Below are 20,080 nucleotides of genomic sequence, written 5' to 3'. Positions count from 1 at the left end.
TTTGTTTCCTTTGTAAACTAGAGAATCGCAGGTTTTTCATAGGAAGTCTTTGCCTTTACCTATGTCTCTAATAATTTTCGTTGCCTGTCTTTAGATCCCTGCCAAAGACATTAGGTTAACACCCTTTAGTTGGGGGAAGGGTACCGTGGCAGCACTCTATCTGCCAAATGTAGGATCTTTTCCAATAATAAATTTCTAATATTCCTGTTTTAGACTCGGGAGCAGGAGGAGCTGGAGGAAGCTTTAGAGGTGGAACGACAGGAAAATGAGCAAAGGCGACTGTTCATACAGAAAGAGGAACAAATGCAACAGATTATAAAAAGGAAGAATAAACAGGCACTTTTGGATGAACTGGTGGGTATCAAAACAGAACTAGTTTTTGATCTTTAAATTCAGTACTTGTGGCTTCAGACATGGACTTGTACTACTTATGCTATTGATACAAAATATCAGCATTTGTACATTTCATATTTATTTTTTAATTTCTTTCATCCTACAAACATTTGAGAACAGATCTGGTAAGACACCAGCAGGAATGATGCAGGGAGTAATCAAGCAAAATGCAGGAGATTGGACTGAGTAAGAAGGTGTTTTTGTTATGTTTTTGGCTGCGTCTATCTGTATTTCATCCCATTTTTTCCCCTCCAAGCCTGTTCTAAAGAGTGTGTTTTTTGTATTGTACTTCACTGTGACTATTAGAGGTGCTGGGATTTCAGAAAGGTTATCCCAGTGAGTCTACCCAGCCCATCCGTTAAATTAGCAACTAACTGCTCCCCATCCCTACTTCTATAAGAAATTACTGTAAAGGATCAGAATATCTGCTTTGTGCACTGAAAATATTAGCAAACAATAGGAGGCATATTGACGACTGTTAGTGAGAAAATAGGTCTTATTTTATTATTAAGTTGCCTCTGGCTCTGACCAAGTGTAGTATCTGTTCTTAGAAATCTATAGTGGTCAGCTATTTTTAAAAACTTTTGGAAAGGAACCTGCTTTCTGGGATTGCTTCTAGATTTCCTCTAATCCACCATTCTTTGTGCACCCAAAAATTCAATGGTAATTTAGGGCACAGGGCAACCTATGCACTGCATATGTGGTCTAATCTGGATTTACAGATCAACATACTGTTACACTCATGCACTGTATGAGACAGTCTTAAAAGTGTGTGTGTGTGTGTGCACATACACATTTATAAATAAAAAAGAGAGAAAAATCAGAGAAAGCATGGAAATATAGAGAAAAACCAGAAAAGCATGGAAATATATATTAAAAAATATTATGTCAGTAGGGTGTTTTAAAGATGCTGTGTCAACCTTGATTCTGAATTTCTTTGCTTTGCTTTGGTTCTCACATTAAAGTTACATTTAATCCAGTTCTCTTGCATTTTATTTCTGGTTGTTTTTGAAGATGTAACTTACTTTCTTCCCTTCCTGAGAACGTAGAGTTCTTCTTTGACCCAATGGGAGATCCACTAAAATGCAGAAATATTGGTGTTATGTGATTTAGGAGTTTGGTTTACGGTTTTAGGGACTGTGCTGAGGAACTGCCTTGCCCCGGGGCCAAGGTTCGTGGCAGCCTTTTATTGGATTCTTTGAAAGGAGCTGGTGTTTCATTTTCCTTAGACATCAGCATAGATGTGCAGAAAGGCCCCTTGTTTTACTCCAGTGGATGTATCCCGACAGAAAGGGAAATCCCCCAACAAATCTGAGACTTTATATCCAGCAGAGTCTTATAACTTTTAAGGTAATAATGCTCATGATCTGCTTAGTTAGGCATAGTCTGACTAGCAGGCCAATTAATAACTCCACTGTACACTCAGTATATTTCCTTAATGGCTTGGAAAAAGGTTTTGAACTGGTTTCTGACTTTAAAAAGTGTGTTCAATCCTGCTTTAAAATACACTTAATTTAGTAGGGGCCAACATTGTTTTCTTACACAGCAGTTGGTTTTACTGGAAATACAGTTCACCAGATGGCTTGCAAAAAGAGCAGTTATAAATAATCTTTATAACATGACCAAAATAGGTAATTTAACTCTGATTGCACATGCGTTGCTATTAAAACATACCTAAATATTTTTAAAACAACAGTAAGGTAATGTTAAAGGCAGAGAAAGAAAGTTAGAAAATTTTAAAGTGGACTGTGAAATTTGGCTCAAAACTTAGTTTTGTAAAATCATGCTTTTTATAAAACCAGCAGAAATAAGTTTCTTTAACTCCTAACATTTCTATGAGAACAGTTTTTTAAATATCCCCCTGAAGTTCCTGAAGTCTAAACATTGCTGTGTTGCAAATCTGAAAGTGAAGCTAACTATAAACTGAAGCGAAACAAATGTCATTTTTTTCATTGAGAGAAATGGAAAAGATAAACAACATAAACAAAACAGTGAAAATTGTCAAAATGGATTTAAAAATTGAGTATTAGAACTATAGGTAACGATACACATTTTAGCAACATATGGAGTGAAGTCTTGGCTCCACTGATCAAACGCAAAACTCCCATTAACTCCAAAGAGGCCAGGATTTCACCCATGAATTTTAAAATTGTCTCTCCTTAATGCAGCCTCTGTTTAGGAATTGTTGCACAGACAATAGTTGAGTGTATACTTCTTTCACTGCTTTCTCAGAACTGCTTTAACATTGATTTAACAAATAAGAAAAAATGTAGGGCAAATATTTATATCAGATGCATACATGCGATCTCAGCTCCAATATTCTGCTCTCCAGTCATGTACTGAATTCATAGTCACAGAGAGAGCAGTGCACACAGATAATAGAAGTAAGAGGTCTCATGCAGCAACAAGAGAAAATTTCGCCCTTTAATGTTCAAGCTTTAAAGCAAGTTTGAAGACTAGTTCACAACTTCTTACACTTATTATTTGGATTAAAGTAGCAGAGACTTCAGTCATTGTGCTAGATGCTATATTAATATAATAAGATACTTTGTTTTTCTCCAAAGAGCTTACAATTTAAGTAGACCAGACAGGCACAAGGAGAAACAGAGACACAGACAGGTAATGTGACTTGTCCAAGGTCACGCAAGAGGGCCGTCGCCAAGTCAGGAATAAAACCGAGGTCTCCTGAATCACAGTCCATTGTCCTATCCGCAACACCGTGCTACCTCCCAATATAGGATTAGACAGATTTCAGGCTGGCAGTGTTTCAAATGCTCCCTCCTGTCCAAACTTTCAGATCCTGGGTCTGAGCAAAGTGTGTAAACTTGTCTTTAAGCACAATATTAACATGTGGTGTGATTGTGCACAAATAGTGCTAGAGATGTTCTTAATTCCCCTGTGTACGATGATTGAAATCCTCAGCCCTACTCCCAGCCCTTTTATGCAGGGGGTGTGCCAGAGTCTGAGTGGGACTGGAAGTGTGTGTCCAGGCAAGGACGAAGCACGTTGTGCTGTGGGAATTCTGGGCAGCGATGCTGCCTGAAGGCAGGTAGGGACGGGCTTCTGTGACTTAGCCCCTCATGGCTGTCTTAATGATACTGTGGGGGATGTATCTCCTGCTCCCAGAATCAGGAAGATGCTAAGGTAACTTAAAGCCATCTTAGTCCCCCAACATCCTTTTTCCCTCTGAGCTGTGAATTCTGATCCTGAAGACACTTATGCACATGATTAACGATCCTGGTGCAAATGGTTGCATTGATTTCAATGTGTTTTTCATATACAGAAAGTTACCTGTATACATAAATGTTTATAGGATCTGGTCTATGATATCTATCTCTTTACTACTCTGTAGTGATAGTTAATTAGAAAGGCTGTGCACTTATTACATAGGACAAACAGTGAATCAAGAGCACTGTGGTTTGCTGGGGCAATGCTGATTTCCCAGAACTGTGTATCTCTATGCTAATATAGAAACTGCTGAGAAGTTAGCATAGAAATTGGCAGCCTTTTGTGTCGCATGAGAAATACAACAAACGTGATAAGTGAGCGGAGGACAAAAAGCCTAGGGAGACTTCCCTCCTCCCCTCCCCCCAACTATATAGCACACATTAAATCTGAAATTAAAAAAATATTGCATTTAATAGGGTCTTCTCAACTATTGCTGATAATAGCAGCACTTGTAGTGCACACTTGAACTGTGAGTGTGTTGGATGACGTGGAGGTGTTCAGAGATTTAGGTGCTAACATAGCGAATTTGGGTGGTCCAAATTCTCCCCTTCCAGTTTACATGCAACTGAAAAGAGAAGTCGCTATGCCGAAAAGAGTAAGGGTACTGAACCTGTACCTGGACATTTGCAGGACTGTGCAGTTCCTCACTGTCATTTGTATCATCCCTCACCCCAGATCAGGTCCCATTTTGAGATACAATCTCTGCCCTGAAACCCACAGTCTATTTTAAGACAAGTCAGTGAGTGAGAAATAGGAAGGATGAAGAGGGAGCATTAATCTTACAATAGTAAGTATGTGCACTGCTTGATGGTTCTGTGTCACTTCAGGAGATTTTCAAAGGCACCTAGGCACCTAACTCCCATTGAAAGTCATTCTTCTATCTTAAACTTTTAAAAATAAAATATTTATAGTCACAGTCTGGCTTTTGAGGGTTCAGTTGCTTTATAAGCTAGTAGCAAATTTGGATCACAAAGCAGTATTTCCTTGCACAAAGCATCCAAAGAAGTGGGCTGTAGCCCACGAAAGCTTATGCTCAAATAAATTTGTTAGTCTCTAAGGTGGCACAAGTACTCCTGTTCTTTTTGCAGTATTTCCTTGGTTCCCCAGAACAGAAATGTATATGTTGTATTGAGTGTGTTGTGCATAAAGTGCTGCAGCAAGGGAGTCTGGGAATAAACAGCTCTGATCACCCCCTCCCCCGCTTCCACAGTAAAGAGAAGTTAGAGGATTTCAGGGTTCATGGAGATAATCAGACTAATTTAATAGAGAATTATTTAGCCAATAATTTGTCTACCTCTCCTTGGAATGTGGTATGTGTATACGTGTTAATCTTTTTGTTGTAACCTAAGTGTAAGATTTTTTTAAGTAGTTAAGCAAGTTAACCATTTATTTTATTACTTTTATTTATATATATATATATAATATATATTTTAAAATTGGCTGGCTTCCCTAAAAATAAGTTGGTAAAGGAGAAAATAAATATGCTGTTGGTTGCACTTACAATGGTGCCATTGTGCAAGGCAGAGCAAGGATCATTTCCAAACGGCCTCAGGTGAAATCTAATGGGAAACAATTTCAAACTGGTCTGAATTCATTTGTAGAAAGAATGTGTCTTAGATAAACATCTGATTCAAGTTATACTACTTTGTACTACTCCTTCTGTGATTAAGTTCTAATTTTTTTATTTTAATAAATATGGTTGCATTGGCCAGTTGCAATAAGGACTCTGTTATATTGTCTTTAATGTGGATTCCATAAAAATGGTTGTTTGCAGATTACGCTGATTTATGAGGCTGCTGCAGCTTTTTCCTATTACTGAAAGTGATCGTTTGCTGTAAACTGTTTCTCATATAGAGAATATTTAGCGTAACCTTTTTCTGCTGGTGATGGCCTTTTCAGACACAATTTGTAGTCTTGAAGAATGAGCAGCATTAATTCTTTTTTCTTTTGAATATTTCAATCTGTGTTTTCAACATGTTTACAGGAAAGTTCCCATCTGCCGGCCTCCTTGCTCTTAGCGCAACATAAAGACAGATCTACGCAGCTAGAAATGCAGCTGGAAAAACCCAGACCAGTCAAACCAGTCACATTTTCCACTGGCATCAAAATGGTAAGACTTCTTCGTTTCCTTTTTATTTCACTGTTCCAAAAGGCACAGCTTTTCCCAGTCTGAGATATAAATGATCTTTTAAATTTGACTTGCATTACTGGAGCATGCAGACCAATGGTAAGTATAGTTCCTAATTATTGGTATAATTTAAAGAAAGCAGTTCAGGAACTTCAGTATTCTAGTAGTTGGAATGTCAGAGATTTTGTGCATTTTGCCCTTGCAGTTTTTGTGCTGTAATTGATCCATTGAAAGTTCCTTTTTTTGCCCCATAGCTTGATGTAATTGTTCTGAAAGCTAAAATTCTAGAGCCTTCAGAAAAGGATTGGTGCTTATTTTATGCACTAGAAGACTGTGTGTGTCAGAGGGAATCTGGAAATCCATATCGCATCAATAAGAACACATTCTCAAACAATGAGAACAGCAGAGACGAGTATTTTTCTAACAGCAAATATGTTGGTAGTTCTGTGGTAATAAGGATCTGCCAGCTTTCCTGTTTTATAACACCATTCTTTCTGTCACAACATAATATAAATGTTCTTTCCTTTTCTGAAATAAACATTTCTTCTGTTCTTTTTTTTTCACCAAAATATATACCTGGAACCTGTATGTTAAGGATTAGATAAAACCAAATCACAAGTTACTAATCTTTTTTACCCTTCCTCCTCAATAATCCATTTTCCAAGGTCTCCTGAAAAGACTCTAAAAATTCCTTCTAAAATCATCTTCTCGTTACAGACTTCATAATCCACAAAACCATAACCCAGAATTGATACTCCAAAACCCCCCTAGAACAGACCAAATAAAAAAACTCCCAGCTCCCAACCCTGCATCTCTGTGACATCAGTCTATTTTGTAATGGATGTCTGGACTATTCTGTGTGTCTGAATTGCAACATGAGCCCCTTGAAAACAGCATTTGCATCTTACTCTGTTTTTACCACACCAGGCATACAAGGGCTAGAAGTTAGTATGGGCTATAAACTGGTGTATTGGTTTGTGTTGAAAGAATTAACAGAAAAAGACTATTATTTTGTTTAGCAATGGTCCAACTGGATGGATGCACTCATTAGTCCTTTTTTCCTGCAAAATGTTCCTATGTGTTTTTAATTCTTGGACTTGGGAACCATTGGCGTGTGTCATGAGGACGTCTTAACAATTGTCAGTTTGTGTTTGGAAAGAAGCAGAATGAGGTGCTTGTATCACATGAGGATGAGAAGTATTTTCCAGGCCATTTCTAATCAGACAGGCTGTTAAACAGTATTTATTAGAGATACACATTTTTTAAATAGATAGGCCCATGTAACTTGTGCCTAAAGGTGCTAAAAGAGTTGGCTGAGGTGATCTCTGGTCTGCTGATGTTAAGTTTTATGAACTATTGGAATGCCAGGGAAATTCCAGAATACCGGAAGAGTGTTAATGTTGTGCCAATATTCAAAAAAGGTAAGAGGAATAACAGGTATGACCATAGGTTGGTTATCCTGACATCAGTCTTGGCCAAAAAAATGGAAAATATGATCGATAGAGGAATCGGTTCATAAAGAATTAAAGGAAATGATTATAATGTCAGTGTCATGGTACAATTCCCCACTCTGAACCTTAGTGTCCAAAAGATAGGGTACCAGCATGAATTCCTCTAAGCTTAATCACCAGCTTAGAACCTGTAGCGCTCCCACCAACCAGGAATTCCAGTGCCTGGTACACTGTGGTCCCCCCAAAACCTTGCCCGGGGACCCCCAAGACCCAGACCCTCTGGATCTCAACACAAGGAAAGAAAACCCTTTCCCCCACTGTTGCCTCTCAGCTTGGAGAAGAGACAAGTAGGTGGGGATATAATAGAGTTCTGTAAAATCTTGACTGATGTGTAGAAAGTAAATAAGGAAGTGTTATTTACTCCTTCTCATAACACAAGAATGAGGAGTCACCCAATGAAATTTAATAGGCAGCAGGTTTAAAAGAAACAAAAGAGGAAGTATTTCTTCACAACGCACAGTCAACCTGTGGACCTCAATCCAGACCCAGTCCCTGGTCTCACCAGAATAAAAAAACAATCAGGTTCTTAAAAGAAACTTTAATTAAAGAGAGAAAAACAGTAAAAATTATCTTTGTAAATTTAAAATGGATTAGGTACAGGGTTTTTAGCTATAGCACCTGGAATACCCTCCCAGCCTAAAGTATTCAAGTACAAATTAAAATCCTTTCAGCAAAAAACAAATTTGAACTCCTTTCAGCCAAATACACAATTAAACTCCTTCCAGCCAAATGCACATTTGCAAATAAAGAAAACAAACATAAGCCTAACTCGCCTTATCTACCTAGTACTTACTATAAGAACCGGTATCAGGGAGATTGGAGAGAAACCTGGTTGCACGTCTGGTCCCTCTGAGCCCCCAGAGTGAACAACAACCAAAAACTAACAGCACACACAGAAACTTCCCTCCCTCAATATTTGAAAGTATCCTGCCTCCTGATTGGTTCTCTGGTCAGGTGACAGCCAGGCTTACTGAACTTGTTAACCCTTTATAGTCAAAGAGATATAAAGTACTTCTGTGCTATTAACTTTTCTTATCTGTTTATGACATCAGTCAGCATGGTTTTCTGGAAAATAGATCTTGTCAAACATAATTCTCATTCTTTTAGGAGATTATGCACTTAGTTCATAAAGGCAGCTGCATAAATGTAATATATTTAGACTTTTGTAAGGCATTTGACTTAATACTGTAAGATATTCTGAAAAAAACAATTAGCATTATACAAATATCAATAAATCGAAAGTTAAATAGGCTAAGAACTAGCTAACTGACCTCAAAAAGTCATCCATAGGGAATCATCTTTGAATAGGGTGTTTCTATGGGATTCTGCAGGGATTGGTACTAGGCCCAATCAACATTTTTTTGTTTTGTTTTGTTTTTATCAATGATCTGGAAGTGAATATCAAATCATTCTTGATAAAATTTGGATCACTGGTAAGTTGGGCCCATTCAAACAAAATGTGTATTAAATACAGCCAAATGGAACATTTCACATTTGGGAATAAGGAATGCAAGTCATACCTACTGAATGGGGGACAGTATCCTGGAAAGCAGTGACTCTGAAAAGGATTTAGGGATCATAGCGGACAAGCAATTAACTCAAACTCCCAATGTGATGCTGCAGTCAAAAAGGCTAATGCAATCCTTGAGTGTACAAACAGAGCAGTAGAGCATAAGAGGGATTGGGAGGTGCATGACTTCTGTATATGGCATTGGTGAGACATATGCTGGAATACTGTGTCCAGTTCTGGCATCCACATTTTTAAAAGAACATTGAAAGATTAGAGAATGTGCAGAGAAGAGCTGCAAAAATGATTTGAGGGCTGGAGAAAATGTGTTACAGAGAGAGGCTTAAAGAACTCAATCTGTTTAGTTTATCAAAAGGAAGACTTGAGAAGTGTCATGATTACAGTAAGTACTTCATGGGGAGAAAATGCAGAGAATAGCAGAACAAGAACCAACGGCAGGAAGCTGAAGTCGGACAAATTCAAATTAGAAATCAGGCCCAAATTTTTACAAAAGGGTTATTAACCATTGGAACAAACTTCCAAGGGAAGTGATGGATTCTCCATGCCTTTGTGCCTTCAATTCAAGACTGGATGCTCTTCTGGAAGATATGCTTTAGTCAAACATAGGTTATTTCACCCAATACAGAAGTAAGTAGTTGAAATTTACAGGTCTGTGATATGAAGTCAGGCCAGATGATGTAATGGCTCCTTCTGAGCTTCAGCTCTATCAGTTATGCATTTACTGTGAAGGGACCTTGAAAGTGGGTGGTATGTCTGGTGAAAAGTACAGTGAACTCTCACTTTTTCAGTCCAAGCCTATGATGCACTGAACTCCTCCTAGGACAGGGTTTCTCAACTTTTTTATTTCTGAGCCCCGCCCTTCCCCCTCCCCCTTCAGCTTTCTGCCTGGAGCCCCAGTGAGTCTAATGCTGGCCCTGCTCTCTGGTTTATTTTGTGAGACCCCTGAAACTTGCTTGCGGTCCCCCAGGGGCCCTGGACCCCTGGTTGAGAGCCACTGTCTTAGAAGATGCAGGGCTCCCTCAAATCCTGTGGTGCTCAGCCCCTCACAAGTTTGTGGGATTGTGCTGTATGTGGTAATTTTCATGTAGGATGTTCTTCTGTAGCCTTCAGAGAGGTAGCCATTTTAGTCTGAATCAGCAAAAACGATGAGGAGTCCTTGTGGCACCTTAGAGACTAACAAATTATCTGGGCATGAGCTTTCGTGGGCAAAACCCACTTCATCAGACGCATGGAGTGAAAAATACAGTAGACAGGTATCAATATACAGCACATGAAAAGATGGGGATTGCCTTACCACGTGGGGGGTCAGTGCTAACGAGGCCAATTCAATCAGGGTGGATGTGGCTCATTCCCAACAGTTGACAAGAAGGTATGAGTATCTACAGAGGGAAAATTACCTTTTTGTAGTGACCCAGCCACTCCCAGTCTTTATTCAGGCCTAATTTGATGGTGTCAAGTTTGCAAATTAATTCCAACTCTGCAGTTTCTCGTTGAAGTCTGTTTTTTGAAGGTTTTTTTTTACTGAAGAATGGCCACTTTTAAGTCTGTTGTTGAGTGTCCAGGGAGATTTGAAGTGCCCTTGGAGGTGGACTTGAAGCACTACACCCATAATAGCAATAGTGCTTTGGTTTCTGGTCTACACATCATATCGCAATAGTACTTAAGGTGAGATGTTCAGAAGCACTCAGCACTGGTGTAGCTCTGCTCCCATGGAAGCCCATGGTGAAACGCCATTGCATTCAGTGGAAGTCATTGACTTCAATGGAAGAAGTGCTATGCCAGCGTTGAGCACTTGCCCTTAAAGACTGAGACTATAGAAAAAACAATGAGGAGTCTTTGTGGCACCTTAGAGACTAACAGATTATTCTGGGCATAAGCTTTCGTGGGCCAAAACCCACGTCTAGCAGCATGCAGGTAAGGAAGCACTGTACACTCTTCCCATTTGATTTCTTTTTTTCCCCTTTCTTCCCCCCCTTCCTCACCTGCTGCTTGAACCTAGGACTGTTCTTCTCTGATGATGGCTTCTTTTATTTTACAGAGGCCAGATAGTGCGTCTGGAATGCCTTGCCTGGCTGATTCTGAGATTGTGTCTACGCAGCTACATTCTTAACAATGTTGGCTGCGGTGCTCTACTTTTTTTTTTTTTTTTTGGCTTGAAACATGAGAATTTTTTCTTGAATGGTCTAAATCCGAGGTGTTCTTGAGCCTGAGTGACGTTTTGCTCTTGAGTTCCAAGGCATATGCCCATTTTAGTCTGCTGAAAGACATTCAATTAGGCTGGCTGTTTTTAGGTGTCCTGTGTGTATTCTTTATACTAGATGTTGAGTTTCCAATCCTTTGGGGGGGAGGGGATTTTCTTCCTTTAATAAACTAAATGAGAACATCCCTCATTACTCAGAAAAGGTAGACTTCTTCCCCTTCAGTTGTCTCCTTTTGTTAACAGCATGCATGTTAGACAGATAGGAATAGGACCCCCCTTGCCTCTTCCCCCACCCTGAGAGAGATCTATTAAGTTTGATCTATGCTATTTCCTTACAGCTTTGTGTATCATTTTGTCTAACTTCTCTTTTTAAATTCAGTTCTGCAGATGACAGGCTCTTCAAGCTGCCTGCTTACAAAAAAGCTACCCTTTGTGAGTTGTTTCATGTGAGTGAGAGGGATAGGGAGCTGCAGTCCCTTTTTATCGTGGCATTTCCCTTCTTATTTGTGACCTACAGCTTCCTGCATAAATTGAATATTTTAAACACTATTTTCCTTAGTGGAGTATATGTCTATTAAGCCCAGTCTGCAAACCAGCTTAATGCTGTTACAGAAAGTGTGGCAATTGTAATTGCACTTCCAGTAACAGTCTTGAAAGTGGTGGTGCCAGGTCTGTGCTAGCAGTTAAATAGTTTTCAGTATTAGCGGAAGGGGGCAACAGCTTTCACTAATGCTAGGAATCTCTTCAGGATGATCTTGGCATAAATCAAGCCACTGTTTGGAGAATGAGTCCTTTCTGGTTGGGAGTTTGGTCTACAGGGGAAGCAGCAGAGAATCCTGTGGCACCTTATAGACTAACAGAGGTTTTGGAGCGTGAGCTTTCGTGGGTGAATACCCAACGAAAGCTCACGCTCCAAAACATCTGTTAGTCTATAAGGTGCCACAGGATTCTCTGCTGCTTTCACAGATCCAGACTAACACGGCTACCCCTCTGATACTGTCTACAGGGGAGTTGATGTCTGAACATATCCTTGTAAGGATACTTATTTGTATTCAGGGATGTGTGTGTTGCACTGGTGACAGCAATTCACAAATACAGACAGGGCTCATTTCACTGCAATAATAGCTTCCTTTCAATGTTTCTGCCACTTATAGGGTGGTGGCGGGAGCCACTTGATCCTCATGGTTTGCCTGTGCTTGACAATACCACTACTGCTTATAATACTTAGCAGTTCCCTAGCTAATCCACTAAGTAATAGTGCTGGAGATCGCATATGAAGTAGGGCAGCATTTCAGAGTGCTTGTCACTCTTTCCCTCTACTCCATTTTTGTGATTGCTCCCTGACCCATCTACTAGAGTAGGCCTGCACAACTTGTAAAGCAGCGAGGGCCATATTATTCCAAAGAAAACAGCAGAAGGCTGAACCCCACCGACCGCCCTCTCAGCACCACAAAGCCCCCCCCCGAAACACAACACCGCCCAGCCCCCCCTGAAATACTCTCCCCCCAGCACTGCCCGCCCCACAGAAACAAACCCTCCTTCCCCAGTGCTGCCCCACTGAAACAGCGGTATTGAACCTTGGTAATGTTATAGTGGGCCCCTAAGGTAGTATAATTAAGGTAAAAGAAAAATGTCTTTTTGGTAGAAGTAGAATAAGATCTCCCCCCCCACACCCTTTGTAATCAGTTGCCTTGTTGAATGAATGAGATGTGAATGAGGAAGGTGTGGAAGGCAGCACCTCCAGAGAGCTGCAACCCTTGGAGGGGGGATGGGAGTCAGCCACTGACTCCTCGCTCGCCGCATCAGTCCCCCACCTCACTTATCTCCCCAGTCCCCCTCCCGCACTGCCGGCTCACCTGTCCCCCTGCTTGCCTCCTTCAGCCCCCGCCACTGCCTGCCTGCCCGTTTGCCTCCCCAGCCCCCACTCCGCCACCGCCGGCTCACCTGCCCGCCCCCCCACCACGCCTGCGCTCGCCGCCTCAGCCCCGCACCACCCTGGCTGGTCTCCTCCCCCCTGCCACGCCACGCGCCTCTTCAGCCCCCCCCTCACCCCGCCGCTTGCCTACTCACACCCCTCACAGGCCTCACGAGTGAGCCCGCCCACCGTACTCATCCCACGTGGACCGCAAAGTGAGCCCAATGGGCCGCGTTTGGACCCCTGGGCCGCATGTTGTGCAGACCTGTACTGAGAGGATGCGCTCTCTGGAGGCACATCCATGCAGTTAGAAAAATTAAGTACTGAAATTAGAATGTCTAAATACTTGTCACTACTATAGAACTGCTGACTCCTTCAGAGCACTTCGGGCAGGTAGCTGGGGAACGAGGATTAGAGATCTCTGTATGGAATAATATTGCATCTCTTGTATGGGTGGGAGAGTGTTTCCAACAGTGAAAGCACCCTTCATATAGCTCAGCTGCACTTGTCGCTGCATAATAAGCCCAATTCCTGCACATCTGTGTTTTTTTTTTGTTTTTTTTTTATAATACTATATAGTATTTATTTAATAGTTAATATAGTAGAACAGACAGAGACCGTTGCAATCTCAAAATGCTTACAGATTGAGTACGCATGATAAAGGGTGGAAAGGAAACTGAGCACAGAGAGTGAATGACTGCCCAAAGGGTCATACAGGAGGTCATAGAACCTGACATTCTGAGTCCCAGACTAGTTCCTCTCCACTGGACCATGCGCACATCTCCTATCATCAATCTCTCTTTTGTATGACAGCGCAAGGTAGGAATTTCACACCCTTAAACTTCTCAGTTTCCTGGCTTTCTCTGTCTAAATCAGGCAACAATGTTCTTAACTTGGTCTGACATATTACAAGCATTTAATTCTGGGTGCCATCATCTGTACTGTAATTAGTTCAAAGTTGTGTGAGTGACATGCTGTCCTGAAAGCCAGCAGAAGTCACAGGAAGGAGTAGTCATAATCAAAATTCTCAAATTAATCCTCCTGCCTGGTAGCACAGGATGTTAGGACATCATTGAAATACACCACAGTAGTAAATTGAGCATAGCAAGTGCGAGGAAATACACCTCTACCCGATATAACGCGACCTGATATAACAGAATTTGGATATAACATGGTAAAGCAGTGTGTCTCGGAGGGTGTGGGGGGTGAGGGTGGAGCTGCGCACTTCTGTGGATCAAAGCAAGTTCGATATAACGCGGTTTCGCCTATAAAACGGTAAGATTTTTTGGCTCCCAAGGACAGCATTGTATCGGAGTAGAAGTGTAATATTCTTGTGGTGTTACCCTCACAACATTATTTTAATTAGAAATTCTTATTTTACGTTTTGTTGGGCTGTGCTTTTAACTTTGACTTCAACTAAGGCCAAATTGACTGTACTTAGTTATTGCCTCTGTTGCTTCAGGTTCCAGCAAATGTTAATGGGCTGCTTCTGTTTTCCAGTCTGTGTTTCTTTTATAGTTCATGTAGCCAGTATCCAAGATTGTGTTCCAAGTCCAAAAAAAATTCCTCCAAATACTTTTCAATCGTTTGTGTTCCATCAGAGTCTCCTAGATATATGATGACACGTGAATTGGGAGGATTAAACCTAATCCCACCACTTACAGTAGTTTGCCCGTCTGCAGATCCAGATAGTTGTATGTTGTGTTTCAAGTACTTGCATCCATTTGTGTGGGCATGTGACTATGTTCATAAATGATCATTGTTACTAGTTGTTGTCTTTTTTTACGACGTACTCTTAAAATCGGCCTAAACAGTAAAAGATTCTTTTTTTAGGGAATCAATCCATTTTCCTTCCTTTGCTATTCCTTCCAGCTGGTCTATCTTCAGGCAGAAACAGTTCAGACGGATTTGATTTCTTCATGAGATGCATGCCAGGCAGAGTTTATCTGTGTTTTGTTTTTAATGGCCATTCTGCTCATGGTGTGTGAATTTCTTGCCTGGAGATAGGTGAAGAACACTCCTTTTTATAGTATTTGTTAGCCCCCACATAGCCCTCAGTCCTGGAAGGTGATGACCACTTTGGCCTCTATCCATAAAAACACTTAAGTGCATGCTTAATTTTAAGCACCTGAGTAGTCTCATTGATTCCATTATTCAAAGTTTTAAATACACACTTAAATGCTTTACTGGATCAGGGCCAAATTGCTCAGCACTTTGCAGGATCCAGTCCTTAAGGAGTTACTATTGTGAAAGCTTCTGAGTGAAGCTTTTGCAAAGCTTTTAGATCACTTAATAAGGTTCCTTTTGTTAATAGTTCATACCTTTGCAGCCATAAAAGCTCTTTCTTCTCCTTGGCTTTGAATATACTCCTCCATTAATAATTATCCTCACTTTGTCTATTATTTAATCAACTAAATAAAAAACAAAACTCTCTGAAGAGGACAAAGGTATCTTGGGATGTTTGTAGAGCATCCTGGGTTACTTCCCTTTCCTCCACTCTCTTTTTAAGTCTAGCTGACTTGGGGAAAAATATATTGAGTTATGTGCAAACCTTTTAGTTCAGCACTGAAAGGTGTGTCTGGCTTGTTGTAACAGGTTTTTGTAGGTTCCCTTTAGCAAAAACACATTGTATGGGGATTATGACTTAATTACTTCAGTCCAGTATCAATTGTTATATTTTGTCTAGATGTTAAACTGTTCCTGTGTGTTAAAAGATTATCTCATTATTCTATAACAACACTGCAGGTAATTGGTTTGAAGACTGCTTCATTTAAATTTAAAGGCTGGTATTTACAGATTAGTTAATAATACAGATTAGTTGACTCTAAGATTTCTTTACACCTCACTATCTTTATTGATACTTAAAAGTGAATAGACACTGACTCAAAGTTAAGAACTGGATACCTCAGTAAATTTGGGATGGTATCCTCTGTGAGCCCTTTGCCTGTAATCTAGTATATGAGACATCTATTGTGTTCAAAGTGGTACTGTATATGAACCCTTTGCCATTAGTATATCTAGATTCAATTTACTTTAGTGTGCAACTGAGAACTTGTGACTGGCATTTTCAAGAGAAGAATTCACATCTGTTCAGGCACTAATTATTACTTGGTGATCATTCCAATCCAGGTAATAGAAACTAATACTTTATGGAGCGGGGAGTGAAGAAATGGTTTGGAAATGTAGATGGCCATTTGATGAACCATCTTAAAACTCTAAGCACTTCATGCAACAGTGCCTAAGAGTTAGTGATCTTTTACATTGAAGTAAGGAATGATTTTCTTTTCCAGTGGCATTGCTACACAAGTGAATGAGTATGGAATTTTTTTGTTGTTGGCATGAGTGAAATAACACAATAGCCCTTTAATAGACAAGATATTCTATCTATTGATTCTTTTCTACCCTTCTTTATTAGAGGGATAACAGGCTAATTTGGTCCTCTATATAATAGGCACTTTAAATATTAATTTAGGCCTTGTCAAGGTTGGGAATTCAGTCCAAATGCAGCAGTCATTGGCCAGCCATTGACTCGATGCACCTATGTGAATCCCAAGTATAGACAAGGAAAATAAAGATTTGCTTCAGTGGAGTTTATGGTAGTTTTAAGCAGGGGTAAGCTTCATCAGAGCAAATACACCCCTGCAACCTCAAAGACAATGACTCTGTGTCTGGAATGGCAGAAAAAAGGAGTAGTCTCTCTCATTCCTTGGCACTGGGAGAGGATGATGGCTGGGGGGTGGGAAGGGAGCATCACTTGGATGGTGGGCAGACCAGTGGGGCTCAGGTTAGCCATAGGTCCCTGAGAACTCAGTAGAGGAATATGAGCCCTGACCTTCCGACTGGAGCCCCAGCTTCCACCGCTGGGATTAGCATAGCACCAGGTTTTTGATTTGCTGTCGGCATCACGCTAGTCACCTTTTTGGGGACTGGGAAAGAATTTTTCCCTCACTGCCCGATTGCCCAGCGTGAAGTGTGTGGGTTTTTGTTTTTTTTCCCCACAGTAGATTTGAGATCCAGTGAGATAAACGAAGAGTTAAGGTTCAAGGTGTCGTAATTTAGCAGCTGGCAGGTGTCCAGTTCCATACAGGGTCTGGTTCCCTGATAAAACCAGAGTGACAAGTGGATTTAGGAGAAGGCATCCCCTCAAGAAGCTGGGGGATGGCGTTGGAGCTCCTAGAGTTTGTCAGTGAGGAGACAACTCCGTTTCCCCAGCCCCTTAATCAGAGAATCATAGAATATCAGAGTTGGAAGGGACGTCATGAGGTCGTCTAGTCCAACCCCCTGCTCAAAGCAGGACCGATTACTAACTAAATCATCCCAGCCAGGGCTTTGTCAAGCCTGACCTTAAAAACCTGTAAGGAAGGAGATTGCACCACCTCCCTAGGTAACCCATTCCAGTGCTTCACCACTCTCTGAGTGAAAAAGTTTTTCCTAATATCCAACCTAAACCTCCCCCACTACAACATGTTCTGTCATCTGCTACCACTGAGAACAAGCAAGGGGATGGTGCTGGGGTCTCAGTGACAGGCTAGGTACTAGCAGTGGAGAGGAGTCGGGGCAGAGGGCAGCCTCCCGCTAGGTGGTAACTGTGATGGATATTGCAATCACATGCAATATCTTTGGGGACCATATTGTGTTAAGTTTATGGATGGTTTGTTATCACTGTGGGCCAGGGATTATATGCAGTTTTGCAGAGGAATGGAGGAAGGGTTACCATAGCTCCTCCAGGAACTGAAAACAGTGTGTGTGTGGGGGGTGTGTGTGTGTGTGTGTGTGGGGATGATTAAGATGAATCACGCTTGTTTGTAAACACCTTTGGAGAGGTACCACTCCCTGGGGAGGCTTGCGTATACTGGTTCAGACTGAATTTTCCAGAGAGTAAACTGACAAAGAAAGGGCTTTTGGCATAAAGACTGAGTTGAAACTGGCACGGGACTTTTTTTTTTGATTCAGCAAATGGATGGGACCTTCTCTCCAAGGGGAGTGGGAGGGCACTGTTGTGGAAAGTTTGGAAAGACTTTGGTTTATCCAGACCCCCTAGAACTTTGGTAAGCTTTTAGCATGGGTACAGGACACTTTTATTGTTTTCACGTTTTCTCTGTAATACTTTTACCCTGATGATAAATGCACACTAAGAATGAAAGTATTTTACTTTGTGAAGGCTGGTTGCTAACTGGTACACATTGTTGCATCCCCTGGAGAAAAGTTAACTACAGGTGCTGGATCCCAATCAGACCTACTGGGGCAAGCAGGGTGGGATGCAAAGGGACTGCAAGGCTAAACCCCGTCTGGAAGAGGAGATGCAGGTCTCCACCTGAGAAAGCTGTCAGCTGGGATCCTGAAACCTTAAGTGAGTGCCTTGGAGGAAGGGCGCGGGGGGTGAAGGGTCAAAGTTAACCTGTGAGAGTAAGGATTACGAGAGTTAAGATAACCTGCATCTTGTCTTTCTTCCTGCATGACTGGGATAATTACAGCTGTCCTCCTCTATGCTATTATATATTTATTAGTTATTCCTAGTTCTTATATAGTGCTTTTTATCAGTAAATATCCAAGTGCTTTATAAAGAATGTAAGCATCTTTATACCATTTTATCCATGAGGAAACTGAGGCACAGAGCTGAAGTGACTTGTCCCAGGTCACCCAGTAGCAGAGCCAGGAATAGATCCCACCTCTTTTGAGCCCTAGTCCAGTGCTCTCTCCACCAAGCCACACTGTGTTAGGATTTTCCATGCCTGCAACTATTTCAATGTCTGGTCATCAACTACTGAAACGGGGACAAAGTCTTAATGTTCCATTTGTGTTTCTGTTGCGATGTGGTCCTTTTTTGTAGAGTGTTCAGCTCTTGAAGGAATCTTTTGTTTACCTTCCAGCGGGATATAACTTTGTCTGTGGGAGTGGGGCAGAGAATATGCAAATTCTGACAAGAGTGGCCAGTGAACATTATTTAATTTTGGTATTTCTTGGGCTAAGCTATTTTGAAATGTCTGACATCAATAATTAAATAAATGCCCACTTCCTGAACATTAGCATAGTGTTTACAGGTACCTCTTTGAATCAAATGAGGCTTCTGCAAATATAAAATGTTTGTTTGAATGTAGATTTGTTGTTGCTGTTTGGAACAGAAGGTGATACCTGAATATCATAACTTTCCTCTTTTTTGTTGTCTAGTATTAGAGTTTTCAGAGTTAAATACAGTGTGAGGGTGTTTGTTTTGGAATTTGTAACTTCATTTATATGGGCCAGTGTGATGGGTTGTGTACCCCATGCAGGAAATGAAAGGATAATGTGGGACTGAGAGCTCGATCAACCCGACCTGATTGCATCTGAAAGGTGAGCCAGGCACAACTAGAGATGAAGCTCAGTTGGGGAAGGAGCTGGGTGGTTAATATAAAGAACGGAAGTTTGGAGCAGAAGGGGGCTGCAGGGAGGAATCATAGAATATCAGGGTTGGAAGAGACCTCAGGAGGTCATCTAGTCCAACCCCCTGCTCAAAGCAGGACCAATCCCCAGACAGATTTTTGCCCCAGATCCCTAAATGACCCCCTCAGGGATTGAACTCACAACCCTGGGTTTAGCAAGCCAGTGCTCAAGAGGAAGGAACTCTCTGGTCATGCTTTGAGACTAGAGAGTGGACAGACTGGCAGGCTCAAGGTGGAAGCCTAGAGGGAAAATTGGCCATAGCATCATCTCCTGACCAGACAAGCCTCACAGAGCACCAGGAGAGAGATGAAGCAGTCACTGGAAGTGGGGTAGGCTCCAGTGGTAAGCCCTGATAAAAGGGGAGGATCTGGATTTTTAGGGAGGGGGCCTGGGAGGTATTTAGTGGAGGAACAGCCAGGGGAACTTGAGGCATGAAAGGCCAAGCCTGTGGAGGAAGGAAGATGGTTTAAGTTTGTGCTTTTCGACTCAGATTTATGTGGGGATTCGAAGGGAGAACCCTGCAAGTCCTGGCATTGAGAGTAGGATGAACCTAGCGAGGTTCTGAGTAGAAGCAGGGGTAGGTCAGAATAGAGAGACCTTGCCTGCTCACTTACAGTGACCTTGGGCTGGAACCCAGTTATGGGAGGGACATGGCAGGAGAAGGCCTCAGTTCCCCTACGAGCCACCAGGGAAGGTGGTGTGAAGTCCCCAGATTTAAGGGGATAAGGACACCTTAAACAAAGAATGTGCAAGGCCT

General features: G+C 41.5%; 1 protein-coding gene across 1 annotated transcript in view; it reads left to right on the top strand.

Moving 5' to 3' along the window:
- Positions 1 to 20,080, top strand: part of MNAT1 (MNAT1 component of CDK activating kinase) — a 214,394-nt gene that overhangs the window by 81,925 nt on the left and 112,389 nt on the right. The window contains exons 5-6 of the mRNA XM_032789203.2: positions 214 to 354; positions 5,606 to 5,731. Coding sequence (XP_032645094.1) covers positions 214 to 354; positions 5,606 to 5,731 — 267 coding nt within the window. The remainder of the gene's footprint in view (positions 1 to 213; positions 355 to 5,605; positions 5,732 to 20,080) is intronic.

The sequence above is a fragment of the Chelonoidis abingdonii genome, chromosome 4 (assembly GCF_003597395.2).
Source record: "Chelonoidis abingdonii isolate Lonesome George chromosome 4, CheloAbing_2.0, whole genome shotgun sequence".
Lineage (NCBI taxonomy): Eukaryota > Metazoa > Chordata > Testudines > Testudinidae > Chelonoidis > Chelonoidis abingdonii.
This window is presented reverse-complemented; position numbering and strand designations above follow the sequence as displayed.